We start from the raw sequence: 20,337 nt of genomic DNA, 5'->3' as shown, positions 1-20,337 counted from the left end.
TGGTGGGGGCGTCTGATAAAGAGATAAGCAGGGATCCTCAAGGATAGGCAGGGATGTCTGAGTCGGCAGCCCTCCAGCGTGTTTGGGCCTGAAGCCAATCAATGGAGGGGCAAAGAGAGGAGGGAGTCGTTGAATTCCTGTCAACCACCAGACGCCTGCTTGTGATGATTTTGCTTCACTTGTGAGAGCGCCATGAATGCCCGAGACCGAGTTCAGACCGAATAACCGGGATTGCCCCAGAGCTGTGAAGTAGCAGAGGCGACGATTGTATGTGCAGGGTTCGAGTGAATGACGAACACCACCAAACCTGAAGAGGCAAATGTGCCAAATTTGGTGATGCCAAATCCGTGAAGATGGTCAGTGAATTGCACCCGGTTGCGTGGGCTGGGGGATTTGTAAAACCCTGGCCACGTTGCCAGGTTCCCGTTCTTTGCCTGGCCGGCGAACGAAAAAAAGGCTGCATCAAAACCTGGGCCAGTGAATGGGTGGAAGGAGTGAAGGGAAAGAGAGAAAAAACTTTTTCGGCCACGACGCCCTCCAATCACCCCGCCTCCTGGGCTCAGACCCCCCTCTTTAGCCCCTCTACCCCCCTCCACCAGTGCCATTCAAGTGGATCCCTCAACCACTTCACCACGCCCAAACTTTTTTTTTTTGCTGCTGCACAAGGTTGCGACGACAGAAAAAAGCCTGTGCGCACATCCGTCGCCGCCTGCAGCAAAATCCGCCGCCCAGCAAAAACCACTCCACAGGGACCTGGTTAAATATTTTGCTCCGTCCCCCGGCCCCATCCAGCTGCCCTCCTCTCCTCTTCCTTTTTTCTCAGGTTTGACCTCCATTCTTTTCTAATCGACTGTTTCGTTCTCCGCGAACGCCCTCCACTCAGTCTTTTATTTTCTTCGCGCGACTTCTTCAGAAGAGCCGAATCTCGAGTCAGGAACCCTTTTCGACCCTCCATCGAAAACCTCCGACTCTTCCCACTTCAAGTCGCTTGCTTCGATTAGACCGACGGCACTTGTTCTTTTTTGTTCTCCCGATCTAGACACCAACTCTTTCAGTCGACTCCGACCAAATCAGTCATCATGTCCGCCAAGGAGAACGCTCAGAGCCTCAAGGTTCTTGATGAGCTCATGCAGAAGCTCACCATCGCCAACGAGGCCGATGCCGTCAAGGAGGCTTCCGCCGCTGTTGCCTCTTTCATCAACGGTCGCATCGAGGACCTTGATACCCCCGTCAAGTAAGGCTTCCTCACATCACACTTCTTTTTTGTTGCTGGGCCGCATCAGCCTGTCCATTGCCCATCCCATGGGATACATTGGCGCTGGGGAAAATTTCAGCATCGCATTTAGCGCTCGAAGTGTGTCTGCCCCGCCAAAAGTGGAGTGGGGGGCTCGCTCTGTGTGTAATGCTGTTGAAAGACATGGATCACAAATGCCTCTCCCAAGTGGCCTTCCAGCATGACGGTGCCAAATTAGACGAGCCGACTCTTTGTTGGGGTCGATTCTGTCGAATGAGCATTGTGTATCACTGGATACAGGCACCGATGTCCAGTCGGGCAATCCCCTACTACGCACAAACACAGACACAAAAAAATTGGAGAACCCTATACTAACATGTGAACCACCACCAGGACTGTCGAGGCGCTCAAGAAGCAGCTCGCCAACAAGAAGGATGCCAACGCTCGCGAGAAGGCTCTTTCTGCCATCCAGGCTATCGCTCAGCACAGCGAGGTTTCCGCCCATGTTGAGCCCTACCTGATCTTCCTCCTCCCCAGCGTCTTCGCTGCCGCTGGTGACAAGATCACCGCTGTCAAGAACGCCGCCATTGCTGCCGCTCTTGCCATCGCCGAGGCCATCAACCCCAACGCTGTCAAGGCCACCCTCGCCCCCCTCATCGACACCATCCGCAACGCCCAGAAGTGGCCCGAGAAGATGACCGCCCTTGACTTCATCGACACCCTCATCCGCACCGCCCCCGTCCAGCTCGGTCTCCGTGTCCCCGACCTCATCCCCGTCGTCTCCGAGGCCATGTGGGATACCAAGAAGGAGGTCAAGGAGCGCGCCTACCAGACCATGGAGAAGCTCTGCCAGCTTATTGTCAACCGTGATATTGAGCGTTTCATTCCCGAGCTCATCAAGTGTATCGCCAAGCCCGAGAACGTCCCCGAGACCGTTCACTTGCTCGGTGCCACCACTTTCGTCACTGAGGTCACTGAGCCCACTCTTGCCCTCATGGTTCCTCTCCTTGATCGTGGTCTTGGTGAGCGTGACACCGCCATCAAGCGTAAGGCCGCCGTCATTGTCGACAACATGTGCAAGCTCGTCGACGACCCCAACGTTGTTGCTCCTTTCTTGCCCAAGATGATGCCCGGTCTCCAGAAGAACTACGACAACCTCGCTGATCCCGAGGCTCGTGAGAAGACCAAGCAGGCTCTCGACACCCTTACCCGCGTCGGTAACGTTGTTGACGGCAAGATCCCTGAGGCTCGCAACCCCGGTGATATCAACATCGTCCTCGGCCACCTCAAGGAGATCATCGGCAGCAAGTACGCTGCCGCCTTCGAGAAGTTCACCCCCATTGTCGACTACGTTGCCGCCGTTGCCGGTCAGCTCGTCGATGAGAAGGCCACCGAGTCCTCCATCTGGGCTGAGGCTGTTAAGCCCTACCTCACCGTCATCGTTGGTGACGCTGAGTCTGAGTCTGTCACTGATGCCCTCCGCAAGGCTGCTACCCCTGGTGCCGCTGAGGCCGATGAGGCTGAGGCTGACGACGAGGAGGGTGAGGATCTCTGCAACTGCACCTTCTCCCTTGCCTACGGTGCCAAGATTCTTCTCAACCAGACCCACCTGCGTCTCAAGCGTGGCCAGCGCTACGGTCTTTGCGGTCCCAATGGTTCCGGCAAGTCCACTCTCATGCGCGCCATCAACAACGAGCAGGTCGAGGGCTTCCCCAAGCAGTCCGAGGTCAAGACCGTGTTCGTTGAGCACGACCTTGATTCCGAGGATACTGAGATGACCACCATTGACTGGACCATGAAGAAGCTCAAGGAGGCTGGTGTCGAGACTTCCCGCGAGGATGTCGAGGCCAAGCTCTCCGAGTTCGGCTTCAACCCCGACATGATCAAGAACGACATTTCCGCCCTTTCCGGTGGTTGGAAGATGAAGCTCGCCTTGTGCCGTGCCGTCTTCGAGGCTCCCGATATTCTCCTCCTCGATGAGCCCACTAACCATTTGGATGTCAAGAACGTTAAGTGGCTCGAGGATTACCTCAAGAGCTCCCCTTGCACTTCCATCATCGTTTCTCACGACTCTGGCTTCCTCGACAACGTCTGCCAGCACATTGTCCACTACGAGCGCTTCAAGCTTAAGCGTTACCGTGGTAACCTCAAGGCCTTCGTCGCCCGCAACCCCGCTGCCAAGTCCTACTACGAGCTTGGAGAATCCGAGATGGAGTTCTCCTTCCCTGAGCCCGGTTTCCTTGAGGGTGTCAAGACCAAGGCCAAGGCCATTCTCCGTGCCACCAAGATGTCCTTCCAGTACCCCGGTACCGCCAAGCCCCAGATCTCCGACATCTCCTTCCAGTGCTCGCTCGGCTCCCGTATTGCCGTCATTGGCCCCAACGGTGCCGGCAAGTCCACCCTCATCAACGTCCTCACTGGTGAGCTCATCCCTACCCAGGGTGAGATCTACCAGCACGAGAACATCCGTATTGCCTACATCAAGCAGCACGCTTTCGCCCATATCGATAACCATCTCGACAAGACCCCCTCCGAGTACATCCAATGGCGTTTCCAGACTGGTGAGGATCGTGAGACCATGGATCGTGCCAACAAGATCATCACCGAGGCTGATGAGGAGGCCATGAACAAGGTCTTCAAGGTCGAGGGTACTCCCCGCCGTGTCATTGGCATTCACAGCCGTAGAAAGTTCAAGAACTCCTACGAGTACGAGTGCTCTTTCGCCCTCGGCGAGAACATTGGCATGAAGAACGAGCGCTGGGTCCCCATGATGACCGCTGACAACGCTTGGTTGCCCCGTAACGAGCTTCTCGCTTCCCATCAGAAGATGGTTGCCGATGTCGATATGAAGGAGGCCCTCGCTTCCGGTCAGTTCCGTCCCCTTGTCCGCAAGGAGATCGAAACTCACTGCGCCAACTTCGGTCTCGATGCCGAGCTTGTTTCTCACTCCCGCATGCGTGGTCTCTCCGGTGGTCAGCGTGTCAAGGTCGTCCTTGCCGCCTGCTCGTGGCAGCGTCCTCACTTGATCGTCCTCGACGAGCCTACCAACTATCTCGATCGTGATTCTCTTGGTGCCCTTTCCAAGGCCCTCAAGAAGTTTGAGGGTGGTGTCATCATCATTACTCACTCCGCCGAGTTCACCAAGGACTTGACTGAGGAAGTCTGGGCTGTCATGGACGGCAAGATGACTCCTTCCGGCCACAACTGGGTTCAGGGCCAGGGCTCCGGTCCCCGCCTCAAGGAGGATGATGGTGAGGAGGAGGAGAAGTTTGATGCCATGGGCAACAAGATCGTCTCCACCAAGAAGAAGGCCAAGCTTTCTTCCGCCGAGCTCCGTAAGAAGAAGAAGGAGCGTATGGCTCGCCGCAAGCGTGGTGAGGAGGTACGTCTAACAATCCACTACCCCTTGATGTTTGCTCAACAGGTTCACTAACTCGTTTTCAATAGGTCTTCTCCGACGAGGACGACTTCTAAATCACTCGTTGCTGATGGGTGGTACAAGACTGATTTCACTTTGTCAACGGAGATCAAAAGTTGCTTTTTCTGGGTCCGGTTTGCATGGTCAGGCATCGTGGGTTTTGCGTCTACTTTGGTGTTATGAGCTTTTAGATCATAATTTCTCTTGCGTGACGACCGTTGCAGCGTATCGTTCTAGAACTGGGTGACCGGAAGGCAAGGATCAGGAACGCTTGGGGACTGGAGACCCCTGAGATGGTCCTGTCCATTCTGATGTCTTCAAGGTGTACCCGAATGGAGGATTAAAATGGAGGATACCCAACGTGGATATTACGAAAGAGATGCATGATGTTCTAGATGATAGACGACTTAAAAGTCACACTTGATTACAACAACACATGTCTATTTGTGCAATGTCCTTGTGCTTCTCGACGTTGAATTTTGTGTGATTCTTCGGAGTGTCTTAGCCGTCTTTTGGTGTTTAAAGCTGGCCTTTCACACGTCACGTGACTTAACACATCAAGACAAATACTAGGCAAACTTCTGGCGATGATACTTCCAACATCATATTCCTGACACTGACAATCCCATATATTTGTTCCGTTACCCTCATGAACAATGCATGGCAGCGCACGTTCGCCATATGATGTAGCGATTCTCGTACTTCGGTATCCAGTGATACGTCGAGTCACCTCATTTATTTATTTACACTCTACAACAACGGGCAAGCCTTGCATCAATCACGCTCTTCGTTATCTTTCTTTGGGTATCATATGTACGCAGTTCGCTTATACAACCAAGTACTCCCCTCTTCCTATTTACAACACCATCACTCCATCTCCCTCCGTATCCAACACTGTCATGTCATATCCAAGAAACCTCCCCCGCTCGTCCATTCGTACATTCATTCAAGGAATAACCTCCAACCGATAAACAGCCTCCCAATCCTCAATCTGCTGCTGCGTCTTCTTACCACCCTTACCCAGTCCAAAGCTGGAAACACCCATCTTCGACTCCTCCTCCCTGATAATCTCCGACAGTCTCTTACCACCCTTTCCATTACCCTTACCGGCTCCCGGGCGACCGCCACCATTGCCATGGCCCGGCTTGGGACCCTTGCCCTTACCAGCCTTGATCCCACCAACATTACACTTGCCCTTGTTGAAAGCAACATCCGCCGCTCGCTTCCACACAGCGCTCACATCCTTGACCATATCCAGCGTCCAAAACAGCCTACACTCGGACTCCTCGACCACGAACTGGGCCGGGATGCCGTCGTTGACGTTATCGCGCAGAATCTGGTCGCGCACGTTAACCGCCGCCGAGCTCGATCTGTTGATCGGTAGAAGGGAGAACTTGGACAAAGCCTTCTTCTGCGCTTCGGTCTTGGCGAAGGGGAGGTATTTCTTGGCATAAGAGTAAATGTTGCGATACTGCAGGACCTGCGCGCCCTTGACGCCGCCGACGCCCTGGATGAGGTTACGGTTAGGACGACCGCCCATGGCGATGGATTGGACGCCGGCCTGGATGCGCAAGAACTCGGAAGCCAGGGTGCAGGTAGAGGCGCACACGCCGTCGTAGAGGATGACGATGTTATCGGCATCAAAGGGCTGTTTCACTACGGAAGGGTTGAGGGACCCGTAGCCGGTGATCTCGATGCCCATCCCGTACGTGTCGTTGGTGGTGGTCAGGTTATCGTTGAGGTCCCAGCGCATGAGATTGGTGTATTTGGTGTTCTGGTAGATGTGCGGGGCGAACTTGGCGTCGAAGGTGCGGAAGGGCTGGTTGGTCAGGTTGAGGTCGTAGCGGTAGTTGAACCAGGACTCGTAGTCCTCGACCAGGTCGCCGTCGGGGTTAGTGTACGGGTTGATTCCTGCTACGCGGTCGGACACGATCTGCGCCATGGCGTTGTACGAGTCGGTTTCCTTCCAGCGCGAGTAGCCGTCTTGCACGATGGACGGGAACAGCTGGCGGAAGAAGTCGTACCCTTGGAGGATGTAGCCGCCGCCGTTGTTCTGGAAGTCGACGATCAGCTTGGTTTTGCCCGCGGCGACGGCTTCGGCGATGAAGTCCTGCACCACGGCCTGGAACTCGGCGATGGAGTCGGAGGAGAAGGCGAGCAGGGCGATGACGGCTACGTCTTCGTAGCCCTTGCCTTCGAGGAAGTAGCCGGATACGACGGCGTCAGAGGTGATGATCACCGGCTTGGGGTAGCCGGGGACGTTCGCTGCGGGAGCGGCCTCGACGGCTTCGGCGGAGCTGGCGATGGTGGAGACGCCGTTGGGGTTGCAGAACTTGGCGTAGTAGGCCGCGCCCGAGGCGACGCCTGTCATGTCGGCCTTGACGGCCGCCTGGTTCTCGAGAGTCACGCTGGTGCCGTTGGCGAAGGTCAGGGTGGTGTTGGCGCCCTGGTAGATGTACCTGATACGGCCGCCGTTGGCGAAGTAACCCGTGGACCCGCTGTTGGCAAAGGTCGCCTTCTGGTAGAACATGGAGTTGTAGTTGGCGTCGGGGTCCTGGCTGAAGCCGGCGGCGTCGATGGTTTTGGCCAGGTAGGTGGCGGCGTCGATGCCGTTGATCAGCTTGACGACGGAGGCGGTCTTGGGGTTGGCGAGCACGTCCTCGTACACCTTGATGACGGGCAGGGACTTGCCATCCTCGCTGATGGAGATCAGGGAGCGCTGGCGGCGCCACTCGAACACGCGGGTCAGGGCGTCCGGGTAGAAGACGAAGTGGCCGTCGTGGCCGGGGCCGAAGACGGTGGTGTACAGCTCCTGCTGGAACTGATACTCGTTGGCGTACTGGTTCGCCTGCAGCTTGGCCTTGACGTTATCAAGAGCGCCAAAGAGGTCGTAACCCGGGTAAGGGTACTCTCTGGGCGGCTTGGTCTTGTATGCCGAGTCACTCTGCCAGTCGATGTAGGGCCTGAGCGAATCCACGAGCTCGATAGCGGCAGCCTTTCCGAGAGGGATCGAGTTCAAGCACTCATAAGCAAGAGCCGCTGCCACAGTTGGGGTAGCTTGATGTCTGTCAGCCCAGGTTCTCCCATCAAATATGTCAAGATTTCAACTCACCTGACGGGTTGGCAGCCTTCTGGGAAGCCCATGAGCTGCTCACAATGGCACAAGGCTCGCTGGTAGGGACAGTTGGGCTTGCCGTTGTGGTGGTGACTGGCTTGGAAGCGGCCGAGTCAATGACGGCGGCCAGTACGGCCGGTACGGCCCAGAAGTGTCCACGCATCTTGATACTTGGAAAAGGCTTGACGGCGCGTGAAGAGGCCCGAAAGCCAAAAACCCCAAAGCACGAGACATCGTGACTCTTATACTTCACGATTCGAATCGTTCAAAATCGCCTCTTATTATATCACGCAATAAGTCCCCGGCTCGAGGCCGGCCAGCCAGGATAGAATCCGGCAACCGGAAACCATCTGGAGGACTTGTGCCTGGCCATGATGCATGAAACCCTGGAAGTTGATGAGAAATCGGAACTCGGACGGAGAGAAAAAGGCGTGATGACAGGGGGCCAAGAGAGTCACCTTCTCGTTGTGGAAGGTGAAGTTGCATCTGTTAGCGGGAACACTAAGAGGAAAAGGGGGGTAAACATGGGGTACCATGGTCCGCCGATGCAGAGAACGGATGCCGGCTGAGGGAACACTGGAAAGGCAAATACGAGAGAGCAAGAAATCCGGAAGGTCGCAAAGACGATGTTGGATCATCAACCTTAATCTACATCCCGTCGTGCATTACACATTGCACGGACGGCAGGACATGTCATGTTGATGCATGGCTCTCGAGCGTTGCCGTGTTTACTTACTACTGTTAGGCGATGATGGATGAATGCCAGATCGAGATGGTGAACACTAACAGCTTCACTAACAATTGCACCAACACCAACAGTAGCACTAGAGGTGCGCTAGCAGCTGCACTAACAATTGGAGAACCCGACCTGCAGTCGAGAGCCGCGGCATCCCGTCTGGAGTTACGGTGCCGGTACAGTGCGTGCATGAACCACAGCGGTGCCTGACAGTTGACAGCTGGACAAGCAAATCCTGGGCACTTGGCAGGTGTCTGAGCTGACCCCACACTCAACAACACTCATTACGAGGTACATACCTCCTCCCTCTTCTCCTCTCTTTTCTTCCTCCTTCACATCTTCATGTTCCCGATGCCAAACCATGAATCCAAAGATTCGCGACATAGGATACATTATGGATTCAGATGCGTTGAGCTTTGCTCACCATTGTCCTCATTCATGGCTGGTCAAAGAAAGCCAGAAGCGGAATCAAACAAGGACAAAAACGGGCAGCTTCACTACGCCGGAACAACCTCTTTGTGTCGGGAAGTCTACTCGTTATTTACATGACATACTCAATATACGTTTCTAGTTTGCTCAACATCATGTTCTTTTCTCCTATCGTCATTCCTACTACCCAAATTTGCAATCATGAACGCCGACGACTCCGACGGCGACGACATCAGAGGCTGGATGTGGGATAAGTTCCAAAACGCCATCAACACCATTCATGAGAACACCTATGACACAGTCCTTGAGGAAACGCAGGAGACGGACGTTCCCAATCTTGTCCCACGATGGACCCATCCCAACTGGCCACAGCAGGGCATCCCACTTCCCCCAGAAGAAATAGTCCCGCAGGAGGGTTCAGAAGCCGTCATCAAGGGTGATGCTACGTCTCGGCTACGGCCAGCTCTCCTACCCGAGGACAAGTGGCACACTCCGACCAGATATGCCCTGCGGTATGGCATATTCCCCGATGATGACTTCCGCGGTCCTCGACATGGCCGGTCACGCATGTCCCCTATAACAGAGGCCTTCGAGCACGAGTACGACAATTTGGATCAGCCGGCACCGTACTCGCTTGCCAACATCGCTGAAACCATTGCTCAATTCAAGACGAATTTTGTGGAAGAAGAGGTCTATGCAGATGATGAGGACTATCAAAGGGCCTTGTTCCATGGATTCACTACCCACGAGGTGGGTATTCTCCAACCAGACCCGTTTATCCTGTATGAGAATGTGATTAGGAATTGAGATCGGCTAACGTCTACTGGTATTGGGTCAGAGAATTAATTGGAAATCTGAGCCCTTGCACCCAGACTTTGACCCTCAGGAGAGTAATCTCAGTGGAAACCTTCACAAGTACGAATCACTCATCCTCTAACTGCTGGTTGGCTCCATGTAGTAGCGAAACTGACTGTCTATAGTTTGCTGGCGAGAGACCAGAAATGGCTCAGTGTGGGCGAAGCCAGTCGCCCGAGGTACAATCTTTGCGGTAAAACAGGTGAATATTCTGTGGTACGTTAGCAGCACTTAGTTACATTCCCACCATACCACTGGATATGGGTGTTGACATCTTTTTACAGGACGATGAGGAACTCTGGACAGCTTTACAGCCAGCTCTCCAGCTCGTCACTCGAGTTTTACAAATGAACCATCCTTTCTGGCGAGCATGTCTGGACTATCTTTGCGCAATCGAAATTCCGGAGCATCGCAAAAGCGAAAACCATCAGGATAAAAAGCTCATCTACATCGACCCCGACGAGCCCAAGGACTTTTTCAGAAAACTGGGCGCTTCGACAAGAGCAAGACTCGCCTTAGAGTATCTCCAGGAAAGAATCTGGTTCAGCATCAAGTCAAGCCATCATTTCAACGTTGTATGCACAGGAAAACGGAATCCAGACGACACCACCGGTGAGACGGTGCCGTTCCATCGACATAACCCTGTCAATTTCCGTCTCGAAGTCGTGATTGCTGCCGAGATCATGTGGCCTCTGCTTGTGCCGGAGTACAACATCGTCGAGAAACAGAACTGTTCACTCGTAATTGGGACTACCATTCTTCACGAGCTAGCTGTATGTTTGTCCTTGCCCCATTTTCTGTCCCGCTGCATAATGCTGACTCAAGCATCCATCGTCAATAGCATGCCGCCCACTTTGCCATGCATGCCCAGAGCGCAGACCCTGCAAATCCAGAAATCCGTGATCGAGCCTGGGACGATCCCTTCTGGGTCAATGAAGGAAAAGCTGAGATCGGATATGCCTTTGAGAATCAAGTAAGCAGGCAAACCACTATCAACCCGTTGTGGCTCTTAGTTACTTAACCATTTCCACGTTATTACACTGCTGACAAGATCTCACCACAACAGCTATGGGGCGGCACTCTCAAACCTCCGCACCAAGCCGACATCGCCCGATTCTTGCCCTACCGCACCTGGCCCATCGACATCTGCCTCTGGCAATGGCCCAATCCATCAGACATCAAGGACCATGCCAACAGCGCCAACTACCTGCCCGACGCTTTCCTGCCCACCTCCAACGTCGGCACGCTGATCCAGCTGCAAGATGTCCACCGCCTGTTTCAGCAGAGCTTCTGGGACAACAATGTGCCCATCTACGGTCACCGGGCTCTGCGGTTCCCCACGACCGGCAGACCCTCTTTTACCGCGCCGGCAGGTGCGGATGAAGAACAGCGGAGACAGGATTGGTACGCGATCTTCGGTCTGTCTAGAGGGAAATGGCTGAGCACGGCGGTGAGGGCGTTCAGGGCGGCTGGGTATGGCATGGTGAGTGAGTACCTAGGCCATCTCGTCGACGAGGAGTTGGTGGGCGTGCGAATCAAGAGCCGTTGGGATGAGGAGAAGAAAAGATGGTCGGGCCGTGATGCGAAGCTCAAGGCAGCAATGGAAAAGATCCCACTCAGCGCACTGTCCAACATGCCTGGTGAATCCGCAACAAGCGTCACCCAGATGAATGCCCGCTCTACCACCCAGGAGCTGCTCTCCGCTTTGCAAGACTTCCGCAGCCTAGTGCTAGCTGAGCTTCAGCACTCCCAGCGCATGACAGTCGAATTCCTGCAGCTCTCTGACGTCGACAAGAGCTACCTCCAGGTCCAGCTCTGGAAGCTTCAGCAGCGGATGTCGTCCTACGGACGCAAGGTGCACAGAGTCAAGGAGCTGTCTCTTCCGGTCAAGATAACCCGCTGGCTGCAAATCGTGTCTCTCGATGCGCAGCTGATCTCGTCCATCAACGAGGTTGTCGCGTCCCTCACGATGCTCGACCTCTCTCTAAAGCAAACCAGCGAATACCTGAACAAGAGCACCATTTCGAAAATCGAGTTCACCGAGTTAGCAAAGACCATGCCCTCCCTCGTGGACACCGTCCACCGCTCCCGGTCCCAGCGTCTGCAGAAGATTGCGCAGCGGGATGTGTTCAACATGCCGCGCATGTTCCGGCAGCTGTGGGATAAGTTCCATTCGGTCTTTGGACGAATCGCGATGAAACTTCAGGCGGGGACGCTGAGGGTGAAACCATATCACAAAAGAAAGAACAAGAAGGGGAAAGGGAAACAGCGAGCAACAAGCCCTGGCACGGATTACGACTCTGATCTTGACATGGACCGCCTTAACCTCAGTGACAGCCCATCCAAACAATCAAGATCACCGAGAACGGCTTATCCACAGGGTCCGCCGGGTCCGGCACCAGCACCGAGACCAACGACGAGGGTCATCTCAGAACGGGAAGCAATCTTGTCAGGAGAGGCCTTTACCAGTCTGCAAATTAGACCACGGGGGGCACCGGCTAACAACCTCCCTCAAGGAATCTCCCTTTCAAGGCACAACTTTGGAAACCTGGAAATTAGGTCCCGTCCACTACCGCCACCAGCAGCCGGCGCTAAGCGTGGACGAGGAGATGATGATGATGACGATGAGGATGAACAACAGTTGCCGGCTACCAAGCGACAACTGCGCCCAAATCAAGTCCTCCCGCCACGGAGATTCGCTTGTCCACCTGTTGGTGGCGGTATTCCATCTTCATCACCAGCGGCTGGTGCTTCCCGTTCTGCTTCGGGTGCTATTTGGACTTCTTCGTCTAGTTCTGCTTCTGATGATGGTTCTAGTGAAAGTTCCAGTGATGATTCGCGCAGTGATCCTCGTGGTGGACCTTATGGTGGCCCTGGTGGTGGTTCACCAGGTGCAGGTGCCATGGAAGAAGACAGCTCCTCAGACGACGAGTTGATACCTGAAGAGGATTATAACGAAGGCGACCCCTGGAGCCCCGATAGTCCCTCAGTATTCGGAGATGCCATGGACATCAGTCCCCCCGGTGACAACGGCGGCAGAGGCATGGGGATGGCAGCGCGCTCCCAACACCCTCGTCGTCGTCACGTCGGTAGTGATTCTAACTCCGACTTTGACTCGTCTTTCTACAGCTCAACCCGCTCCTACTCATCCTCGTCTTCAGAGTCCGGCATCGTAGCCAACGACCCCAATCTCGCCGACCCCTTTACGGACGCCCCTCCCCCTCAACCCCGTAACACCACTAATACCAGGAGCATCACTAACAACCCCTCCCAACGAGGCCGATCTACCACCACACCGACCACTCCCCAACGCAGCCCCCGTGCTGCTCGCACAGGCAGCCCCCTCCGTACCCCTCCCATGCGCGCCCCCTCCCAGTCTCCCTACCGCACCCCACCCATGCGCGCCCCCTCCCAGTCTCCCTACCGCACCCCACCCCCGGCCTACACCAAGACTCCCCCCGTCCACTCCAAATCGCCTCGTCACATCCTTGAAGGTCCTCGTCCCCGTCGCCGTTCCACACCAGGCCACTCCCCCCTCCAAGGCCCTCGACCCTCTCGTCAACCCCACCGGGCCAACGCCAATAACGCCGACGAAACCCCCCCTCCCTCATTCCTAGACACAGTAGGCCTCGCCGACCTCGCCGACCTCACCATGGGCAACCTCGGCCTCAACTCCCCCGCCGGCCGTCCAGCCACAGACGGCGACATCCGTAATGCTCGCACACCTAATACCCCCGAGGACTTTGTTCGTGGCGCTGGCGCTCTTTTAGGAGGAGCAGGCGACTCACCTACCATGACCCGGGGAAGAACAACGCCGGGGAGCGCCATGCGGGGATTGCTGGATCCGTTGAGTAGGTTGAATTTCTTTGGTACTTCGCCTACTACGTCTCCAACTAGGGGGTCTGCGGCACGGGCACGGGCAGCACCTGGGGCGCCTGGGGCGCCTGGTAGGAGACGTGCTGGTGGTGGTGGGAATGCTGGGGCTGGAGCGGGAGCGGGAGCTGGAGCAGGAGCAGTAGCACTGCCTATGCCTAGGGGACGAAGGGGCATGGATATTTTTGAACGGCGGAGGGCGCCGTTTGCTGAGATGGATGTACCTAATTCTCCGAGACCGATGGTGAGAGGTGCTCCTGGGGCTCCGAGAGGTAGTCCAAGAGGTAGTACAAGGGGTGGTCCATGGGGTACAACTACTAGGGGTGCTCGAGGTGCTCCAAGGGGTGGTAGGAGTGCTCGGGGTGCTGGTCCTTCGGGTGCTGCTCCAAGGGGTGCGAATGCTGGTGCTGTTCCGAGTGGCGGTTGGGGTGGTCTGGGAGATGTTTTTGGTGATGATGGCGGGAGTTCAGCAGCAGCAGCAGGGCAGAAGGAGAATTCAGCTGGTGATATGGATATGGAGGATGGGATAGAGTAGTATAGGTCACGGGTTGGGATGAGGATGGGAAGGAGACTGGGATGGTTGTTGAGAAGGTACTTACGAAGCGGGTGAAAGGTGGATAGAGAATGGAGGATGGAGGACAGGGTGTGGAATCAAGTTGTATCATATAAGTCGGGAGGGCCGACTCCTCGGGATGGCGCAACACGGTCCGGTCAGTCATTTGGTTTATTGAGTATTATTATGTGTTCCATCTTGAATTAGTTATTTGAATGCGTTGGCGTTTCGTTGAAATCAACTTATTTTGTTAGCCCGTGTGTCATTCTCGTATACCATCTGACTGATGAGACGAGTCGCGGAGGGAAGAAGACTAACCAGTACATGAAAGATGTTGATATTGTTTGGAGTGTTGGAAGAGATCTGGTGAAGGAAATTGGTCAATTCTGTATAATATTCCGTGACTAGGGGATCCACGGCGAAGTTAAAACAACATACCCGTTTTCTCTTCCTACGCTTTCCCACTTTAGAGGCTGCATATTTAGGAGTTTCTCCAACGCTTCTGACACATATCCAAGTACAGACATCTAGCATACTTGATAGGTGGTGTTGTAAACGAGGTACTATGAGCTCCGCCGCCTATGATGAATCCATAATCACCGTTTTCAGGTCAAAGAGGACAAAACATGTAGAACGAAATGTGTAGAAAAAGGAGCCAATCGCTAGCAAACCAAGTTATCCGCTTATAGAACCAACCTGACTTAGATCGTGCTGAGTGCCGAACAAAGCCCTCCAGGGAGACTATCGTCTTCCAATGGCGTTCCTGATTCACCTCCAGTGACTGCCTGGTTACATAAAGACGCAAGCGTATTGACGGCTTTCACAATCTGCTCTTCGATTGCAGCTATTTCTGAGGGCTGGCTTATAATTTGGCCTGAACCCGGCTGGCTTAGAACTCGCCGCGTGTGCAGAGCGGCCTGGGCCTCCATCCGCGTCCGTATGATACTCTGTTTGAGTACTTTGCGGAATTGTTCTGGTGCTGCCTCCAGCCCCTCGTTTGCTCTTCTGAGGCCATCCCTCACGTGTTCCTCGGTTGCCGCGTCGATAAAAGTGCTATATTCCCGCAAGTTCCATGGAAAGCCTTCTTGCGGATCCAACCAATCCACACCAGAGATAAAGAAACCCCTAGCCACCATAACTAAAACTTCATTTAGTTTGCCTGCCATCTTCACGTTTTGCTGCAGTGAGCTGGCAGGTTCATCATCCCTAACATGTATGGGGAGAATTTCTCTTACCTTCAACAACTGAGGGAGGGAAGTAGATCCTGTGAGTGATTTGTTAGCCCAACCATGTGTACTTGGTATGAAACTGAAACGTGGATAGCCAGTGGGGGTAGGCAACTCACGGTAGCCATTCTGTATAGGCACGCGTGTCCTTATCGACGAAGGTGACAATGATGACCTTTGTGATGGCGTTTCGTGTTTTGGGATCTGTCAAGAAATGACGAATGGCAGCGAGAGCCGCCTGAGCCGCCTCTTTACTCGGGTAGCCGTAGACACCGGTGCTGATGGAGGGAAAAGCGATGGTAGTAAGTCCAGTCTCTGCTGCTATCTGGAGAGAGCGCAGGTAGCAAGAGATCAGTAGTTTCTCACACTCGTCGTGGTTAACTCCTGAATAGACGGGGCCGACCGTGTGGATGACCTTGGCGCAGGGCAAGTTGTAGGCTTCAGTCATGACGGCGTCACCCGTGTCACATGTACGCTTGGTGCGGCACTCTCTTAGCAGCTGGGGGCCGGCAGCGCGATGGATGGCGCCGTCGACGCCTCCGCCACCAAGGAGCGAGTTGTTGGCGGCGTTGACAATGGCGTCGATGTGGAGCTTCGTGATGTCTCCGGTGTGGATGGCAATGCGCTTGTTGAGCTCTGGCGACGGGACAGGGAAGTCGTCAGGGCCATCGTTGACGACAACGGGGAGCGTCTGCTTGGACTCTTGCTGCCAGAAATGCTCTTTGGGGAGTAGGCCCTTGTTGTAGAGGTCATGGATGCTGGGGATCTCATGAGCCGCTACACGGGCCGAGGACGCCATACTTCTTGTTGCTTGAGGGGGAAGTGGACTTGTGAGTGGACGTCGACTCTGGTTGCGTAGAAAGACTGGAGATACCCGGGATAAAAGTCGAGCTGAGGACATGAATGATAAACGAATGGTCTGTTTGAATATTTAGAGGTGTGTGTAAGTGGGATGGAAAAGAGTTGGAGATCCAGACTGTTCTTTAAGGTAGCAGCTGAAGAGAAGCCCGGGCCGATGACGTTGAGTACCTTACCGTACCCTCCTTCCATGAGGGAACCCGACGGCCGTGTCATTACAATGGAATGGCTTTGGGAGTCACGCCCAGCTCAAACCCAGCAAGCACCCATTTCTGTGCAAACTGAACTCCATCATAAAAATCAACACTTGGTGGTCTGGTATAGGAAAAGTAAATGTTCAGGGGCAGTCATTCCACACTTGTTGGTTGACCTTCATTGGGTAGTTAGTCTAGTGTATTGCTGATGTTGGACGGGATGACGGAAGGTCTACTCAAGGGAAGATAAGGTAGCGAGGGTAGGTACCTTTCCTTATCTTATCTTGTGCCTCCTCCCCTAGAGGTACCTTGTAGGCGGGGTACAGCGCTAGGGATGGCCTCATGCCCCTGTAGGTACCTGGACGTTCTGGCCCGTACCCCTCCCTCGCTGGCGCCTGTCGTGTCTACCCGTCTCAGACAATTTTGCCAGACAGCCGCCCAACGGACTTATCGCGGTTCCAACTTTATCAATTCGAGTGTTGCCGTCTTCACCCTTTGACTCACTCACCACACAACACATTATCCAGCCATCCTCTGTCCGACTGACCACCACTCCGGCTGACTCTATCCCGTTCGCGATAGCAGGTCCTGTCGCCCTCCCTCCATATACCCTCCTGAGAGCCCGCCCGTCTTCTGCGCATCGCAATCGCATATCTCGACAATTGAGAGACTTTGCGACAGAGCACCACCACCACCACACACACCACCCAGTCGCAAACCGCACACCACACGTCAACACATCATGACCGACGCGGTAGTAGATGCCGCTGCCAAGATGCAGCTGGCCGATGCCCCCGTCGACCCCAACGCCCCCAAGCTCGTTCTCGACGAGGAGACGGGCGAGAAGGTCTCCAAGGGCGAGCTCAAGAAGCGCCTGGCCAAGCGCGCAAAGAAGGCCATCAAGGAGAAGAACAAGGATGAGAAGAAGAACGTCACCGCTGCCACCGCTGCTGCCCAGGACGGTGCCGCCCCCAAGAAGCAGAACCCCAAGCCCGAAGACGTCCCCGTCGACACCCAGGCCATGTTCAAGCAGGGCTTCCTCAACGACGTCTACAACGAGCGCCCCGTCAAGCCCGTCTTCACCCGTTTCCCTCCCGAGCCCAACGGCTTCCTCCACATCGGCCACGCCAAGGCCATCGCCATCAACTTCGGCTTTGCCAAATACCACGGCGGCAACTGCTACCTCCGATTCGACGACACCAACCCCGAGGCCGAGGAGGAAATCTACTTCACCGCCATCGAGGACACCGTCCGCTGGCTCGGCTTCACCCCCTACAAGATCACCTATTCGTCCGATAACTTCCAGAAGCTGTACGACCTCGCCGAGAAGCTGGTTGGCCTCGACAAGGCCTACGTCTGCCACTGCAACGATGACGAGATCAAGCTCCAGCGCGGAGGTGAAAAGGGTGCCAGCCCTCGCTTCCGCTGCAAGCACGCCGAGCAGTCCGTCGAGGAGAACCTCCACAAGTTCCGCGACATGCGCGACGGGAAATACAAGCCCAGGGAAGCTTTCCTCCGCATGAAGCAGGATATCACCGACGGCAACCCCCAGATGTGGGATCTTGCCGCTTACAGAGTCCTCGACAAGCCTCACCACAGGACGGGAAGCAAGTGGAAGATCTACCCTACCTACGACTTCACTCACTGCCTTTGTGATAGCTTCGAGGGCATCACCCACTCCCTCTGCACCACTGAGTTCGTTCTCAGCCGTGTCTCGTACGAGTGGCTCAACAAGTCCCTCGAAGTCTACGAGCCTATGCAGCGCGAATATGGCCGTCTCAGCTTGTCTGGCACCGTGCTCTCCAAGCGCAAGCTCAAGGAGCTGGTTGACCGCAAGATTGTCCGCGGCTGGGATGACCCTCGCCTGTACACCCTGATCGCCGTTCGCCGCAGAGGTGTCCCCCCCGGCGCCATCCTCGAGTTCGTCAACGAGCTCGGCGTCACCACCTCCAACAGCATCATCCAGATCGTCCGCTTCGAGCAGACCATCCGCCGCTACCTCGAGCGCACCGTTCCCCGCCTGATGCTCGTGCTCGATCCCGTCCCCGTCGTGATTGAGGACGCCGACGAGTTCGACGGTTCCGAGCTCACCGTACCCTTCTCGTCCAAGAACGCTGCCATGGGCGACCACAAGATCAAGTTCACCAAGACCGTCTACATCGACCGCTCCGATTTCCGCGAGGTCGACAGCAAGGACTACTTCCGTCTCGCCCCCGGCAAGACCGTCGGCCTCCTCCAGGCTCCCTTCCCCATCAAGGCCACCAGCTTCACCAAGGACGAGACCACCGGCAAGGTCACCGAGATCCGCGCCGTCTTCGACCGCGAGACCAAGAAGCCCAAGACCTTCATCCAGTGGGTCGGCACCGACGGCTCTCGCAAGTGCGAGGTCCGCGTTTACAACCAGCTGTTCAAGTCCGAGAACCCCGCTGCTGCTGAGGGCGGCTGGTTGAGCGATATCAACCCCGACAGCGAGGTCGTTTACCCTGATGCCCTCATCGAGTCTGGCTTTGACGAGGTCAAGCGCCGTGCTCCTTGGCCTGAGGCCGCTGGCGAGAGCGAGCTTGGCAAGGGCGGCCCCGAGAGTGTCCGCTTCCAGGCTATGCGTGTTGCCTACTTTGTGAGTTTTCCCCTGTCATACTTTGGTAGTAAAGATTATGGCTAACGTGTACTCTTAACAGGCTCTTGACAAGGAAAGCACTGATGACAAGATCATCCTTAACCGCATTGTCTCGCTCAAGGAGGACAAGGAGAAGAACTAAGCATTTGTTCACAAAGCAAGAAAAAACAAAAAAAAAGTAATGTCAAACAAATATAGAATAGAATGATGATGAGTGTATGAGCAGATTTTGGTCCCTAAGATATTACTGTTTTTGGTTTACGGTGTCAAGATGGAGTAGCGGAGTTTAAAAAATGGAAATGATATCACATATGTTTGTTGAGAGAATTGTATGGGTCTGCATCAGCTTCGTTTCTCTCTCTTCACTCCTGATTTTCTTTGCAATGACAGCTGAGGTTATCTGACTTTGAACGAAAACCGCCCTCGAAACAGCACCTCGTGGTGGTGTTGGGCGATACCGTACATTGTGCACATCTGAAAACGACCATTCACCAAGTTTAAGACATGGTAGAGAGCAACGCCTCATGTTGTTTAACCGTTACAAAAGCCTCAAAAGTAATGCATGTTTACTTCGCATCAATGGTCTAAGAAGAGCGTTGTTGAGAGTAGGTTGATTTCTGTCTCTTCCGTTAACTTCTTGTCCTTTTCTCGTGATGGGGTCTCCCGCGCCGGAAGGCCAAGACCAGCCCAATAAAATGAGGCTGGTAGTATTTTCTTCGATATATCGATAATAGCGTTACAACAAAGCCCATAGAGCATATGCGACCTTTCATCTACAGCCCCTCTAGGTCAGCCACCTAGCCTGATTTTTTCAAGTGGCATGTCTGTTTGGTAATGCGGGTTGTCAAGGAATTTTCACTCATGCTGCTCTTAACACTTACACAACGAACGGCATTTCCCTTTTTGGCTGACTCAGCTCGGCAGGCTACCATAGTACCCAGACTTAATCGCAGCAATCACCCAAGCATATGATGTAATAGAGCCGATTTGACGATCCCATCCCACTCATGGTCCCTTTTTGCATATGATTTCGATCCCGTCTACCTACAGTACCTATCTGTGCCACGCGGTACTTCAAACTTCGGGACGGGCCTAGATGCATATTTTTTCTCGTCCCATCTAACTCCAATCTGTGTACGCTAGTACAAAGCAACGCGCACTTCCGAGGACATACTACATACCTCATCCGAGAGTGTTCTTGATCCAGTCCAGAACTCAAACCACAATCA

The 20,337-nt window shown here is 54.6% G+C and overlaps 5 protein-coding genes across 5 annotated transcripts; 3 read left to right on the top strand and 2 right to left on the bottom strand.

Moving 5' to 3' along the window:
- Window positions 1-822: 822 nt before the first annotated feature.
- On the top strand, window positions 823-5,106 carry SMAC4_03040 (uncharacterized protein). Its single transcript, XM_003349404.2, has 3 exons — window positions 823-1,234; window positions 1,628-4,616; window positions 4,682-5,106. Exons 1-3 carry the CDS (start codon window positions 1,080-1,082, stop codon window positions 4,706-4,708), a joined length of 3,171 nt encoding a protein of 1,056 aa, XP_003349452.1. The 5' UTR covers window positions 823-1,079; the 3' UTR covers window positions 4,709-5,106.
- Window positions 5,107-5,476: 370 nt separating this feature from the next.
- On the bottom strand, window positions 5,477-7,958 carry SMAC4_03039 (uncharacterized protein). The gene is made up of 2 exons (XM_024655379.2): window positions 7,765-7,958; window positions 5,477-7,709 (listed from the first exon to the last, which is right to left on the bottom strand). Exons 1-2 carry the CDS (start codon window positions 7,928-7,930, stop codon window positions 5,599-5,601), a joined length of 2,277 nt encoding a protein of 758 aa, XP_024511275.1. The 5' UTR covers window positions 7,931-7,958; the 3' UTR covers window positions 5,477-5,598.
- An 840-nt stretch (window positions 7,959-8,798) lies between these two features.
- SMAC4_03038 (uncharacterized protein) lies at window positions 8,799-13,806 on the top strand (the record flags this gene model as incomplete). Its single annotated transcript, XM_066089880.1, has 7 exons — window positions 8,799-9,682; window positions 9,771-9,847; window positions 9,913-10,003; window positions 10,072-10,560; window positions 10,629-10,760; window positions 10,854-13,638; window positions 13,685-13,806. Exons 1-7 carry the CDS (start codon window positions 9,134-9,136, stop codon window positions 13,804-13,806), a joined length of 4,245 nt encoding a protein of 1,414 aa, XP_065946497.1. The 5' UTR covers window positions 8,799-9,133.
- Window positions 13,807-14,736: 930 nt separating this feature from the next.
- SMAC4_03037 (uncharacterized protein) lies at window positions 14,737-16,423 on the bottom strand. Its single transcript, XM_003349401.2, has 3 exons — window positions 15,559-16,423; window positions 15,449-15,477; window positions 14,737-15,379 (listed from the first exon to the last, which is right to left on the bottom strand). The coding sequence occupies exons 1-3, from the start codon at window positions 16,338-16,340 to the stop codon at window positions 15,360-15,362; spliced, it is 831 nt and encodes a 276-aa protein (XP_003349449.2). The 5' UTR covers window positions 16,341-16,423; the 3' UTR covers window positions 14,737-15,359.
- A 480-nt stretch (window positions 16,424-16,903) lies between these two features.
- SMAC4_03036 (uncharacterized protein) lies at window positions 16,904-19,565 on the top strand. The gene is made up of 2 exons (XM_003349400.2): window positions 16,904-19,108; window positions 19,170-19,565. The coding sequence occupies exons 1-2, from the start codon at window positions 17,234-17,236 to the stop codon at window positions 19,248-19,250; spliced, it is 1,956 nt and encodes a 651-aa protein (XP_003349448.1). The 5' UTR covers window positions 16,904-17,233; the 3' UTR covers window positions 19,251-19,565.
- Window positions 19,566-20,337: the final 772 nt, after the last annotated feature.

This window comes from Sordaria macrospora, chromosome 3, assembly GCF_033870435.1.
Source record: "Sordaria macrospora chromosome 3, complete sequence".
NCBI classification, from domain to species: Eukaryota; Fungi; Ascomycota; class Sordariomycetes; order Sordariales; family Sordariaceae; genus Sordaria; species Sordaria macrospora.
The sequence above is the reverse complement of the archived record's forward strand: the minus strand, read 5'-3'. Positions and strand labels throughout refer to the sequence as shown.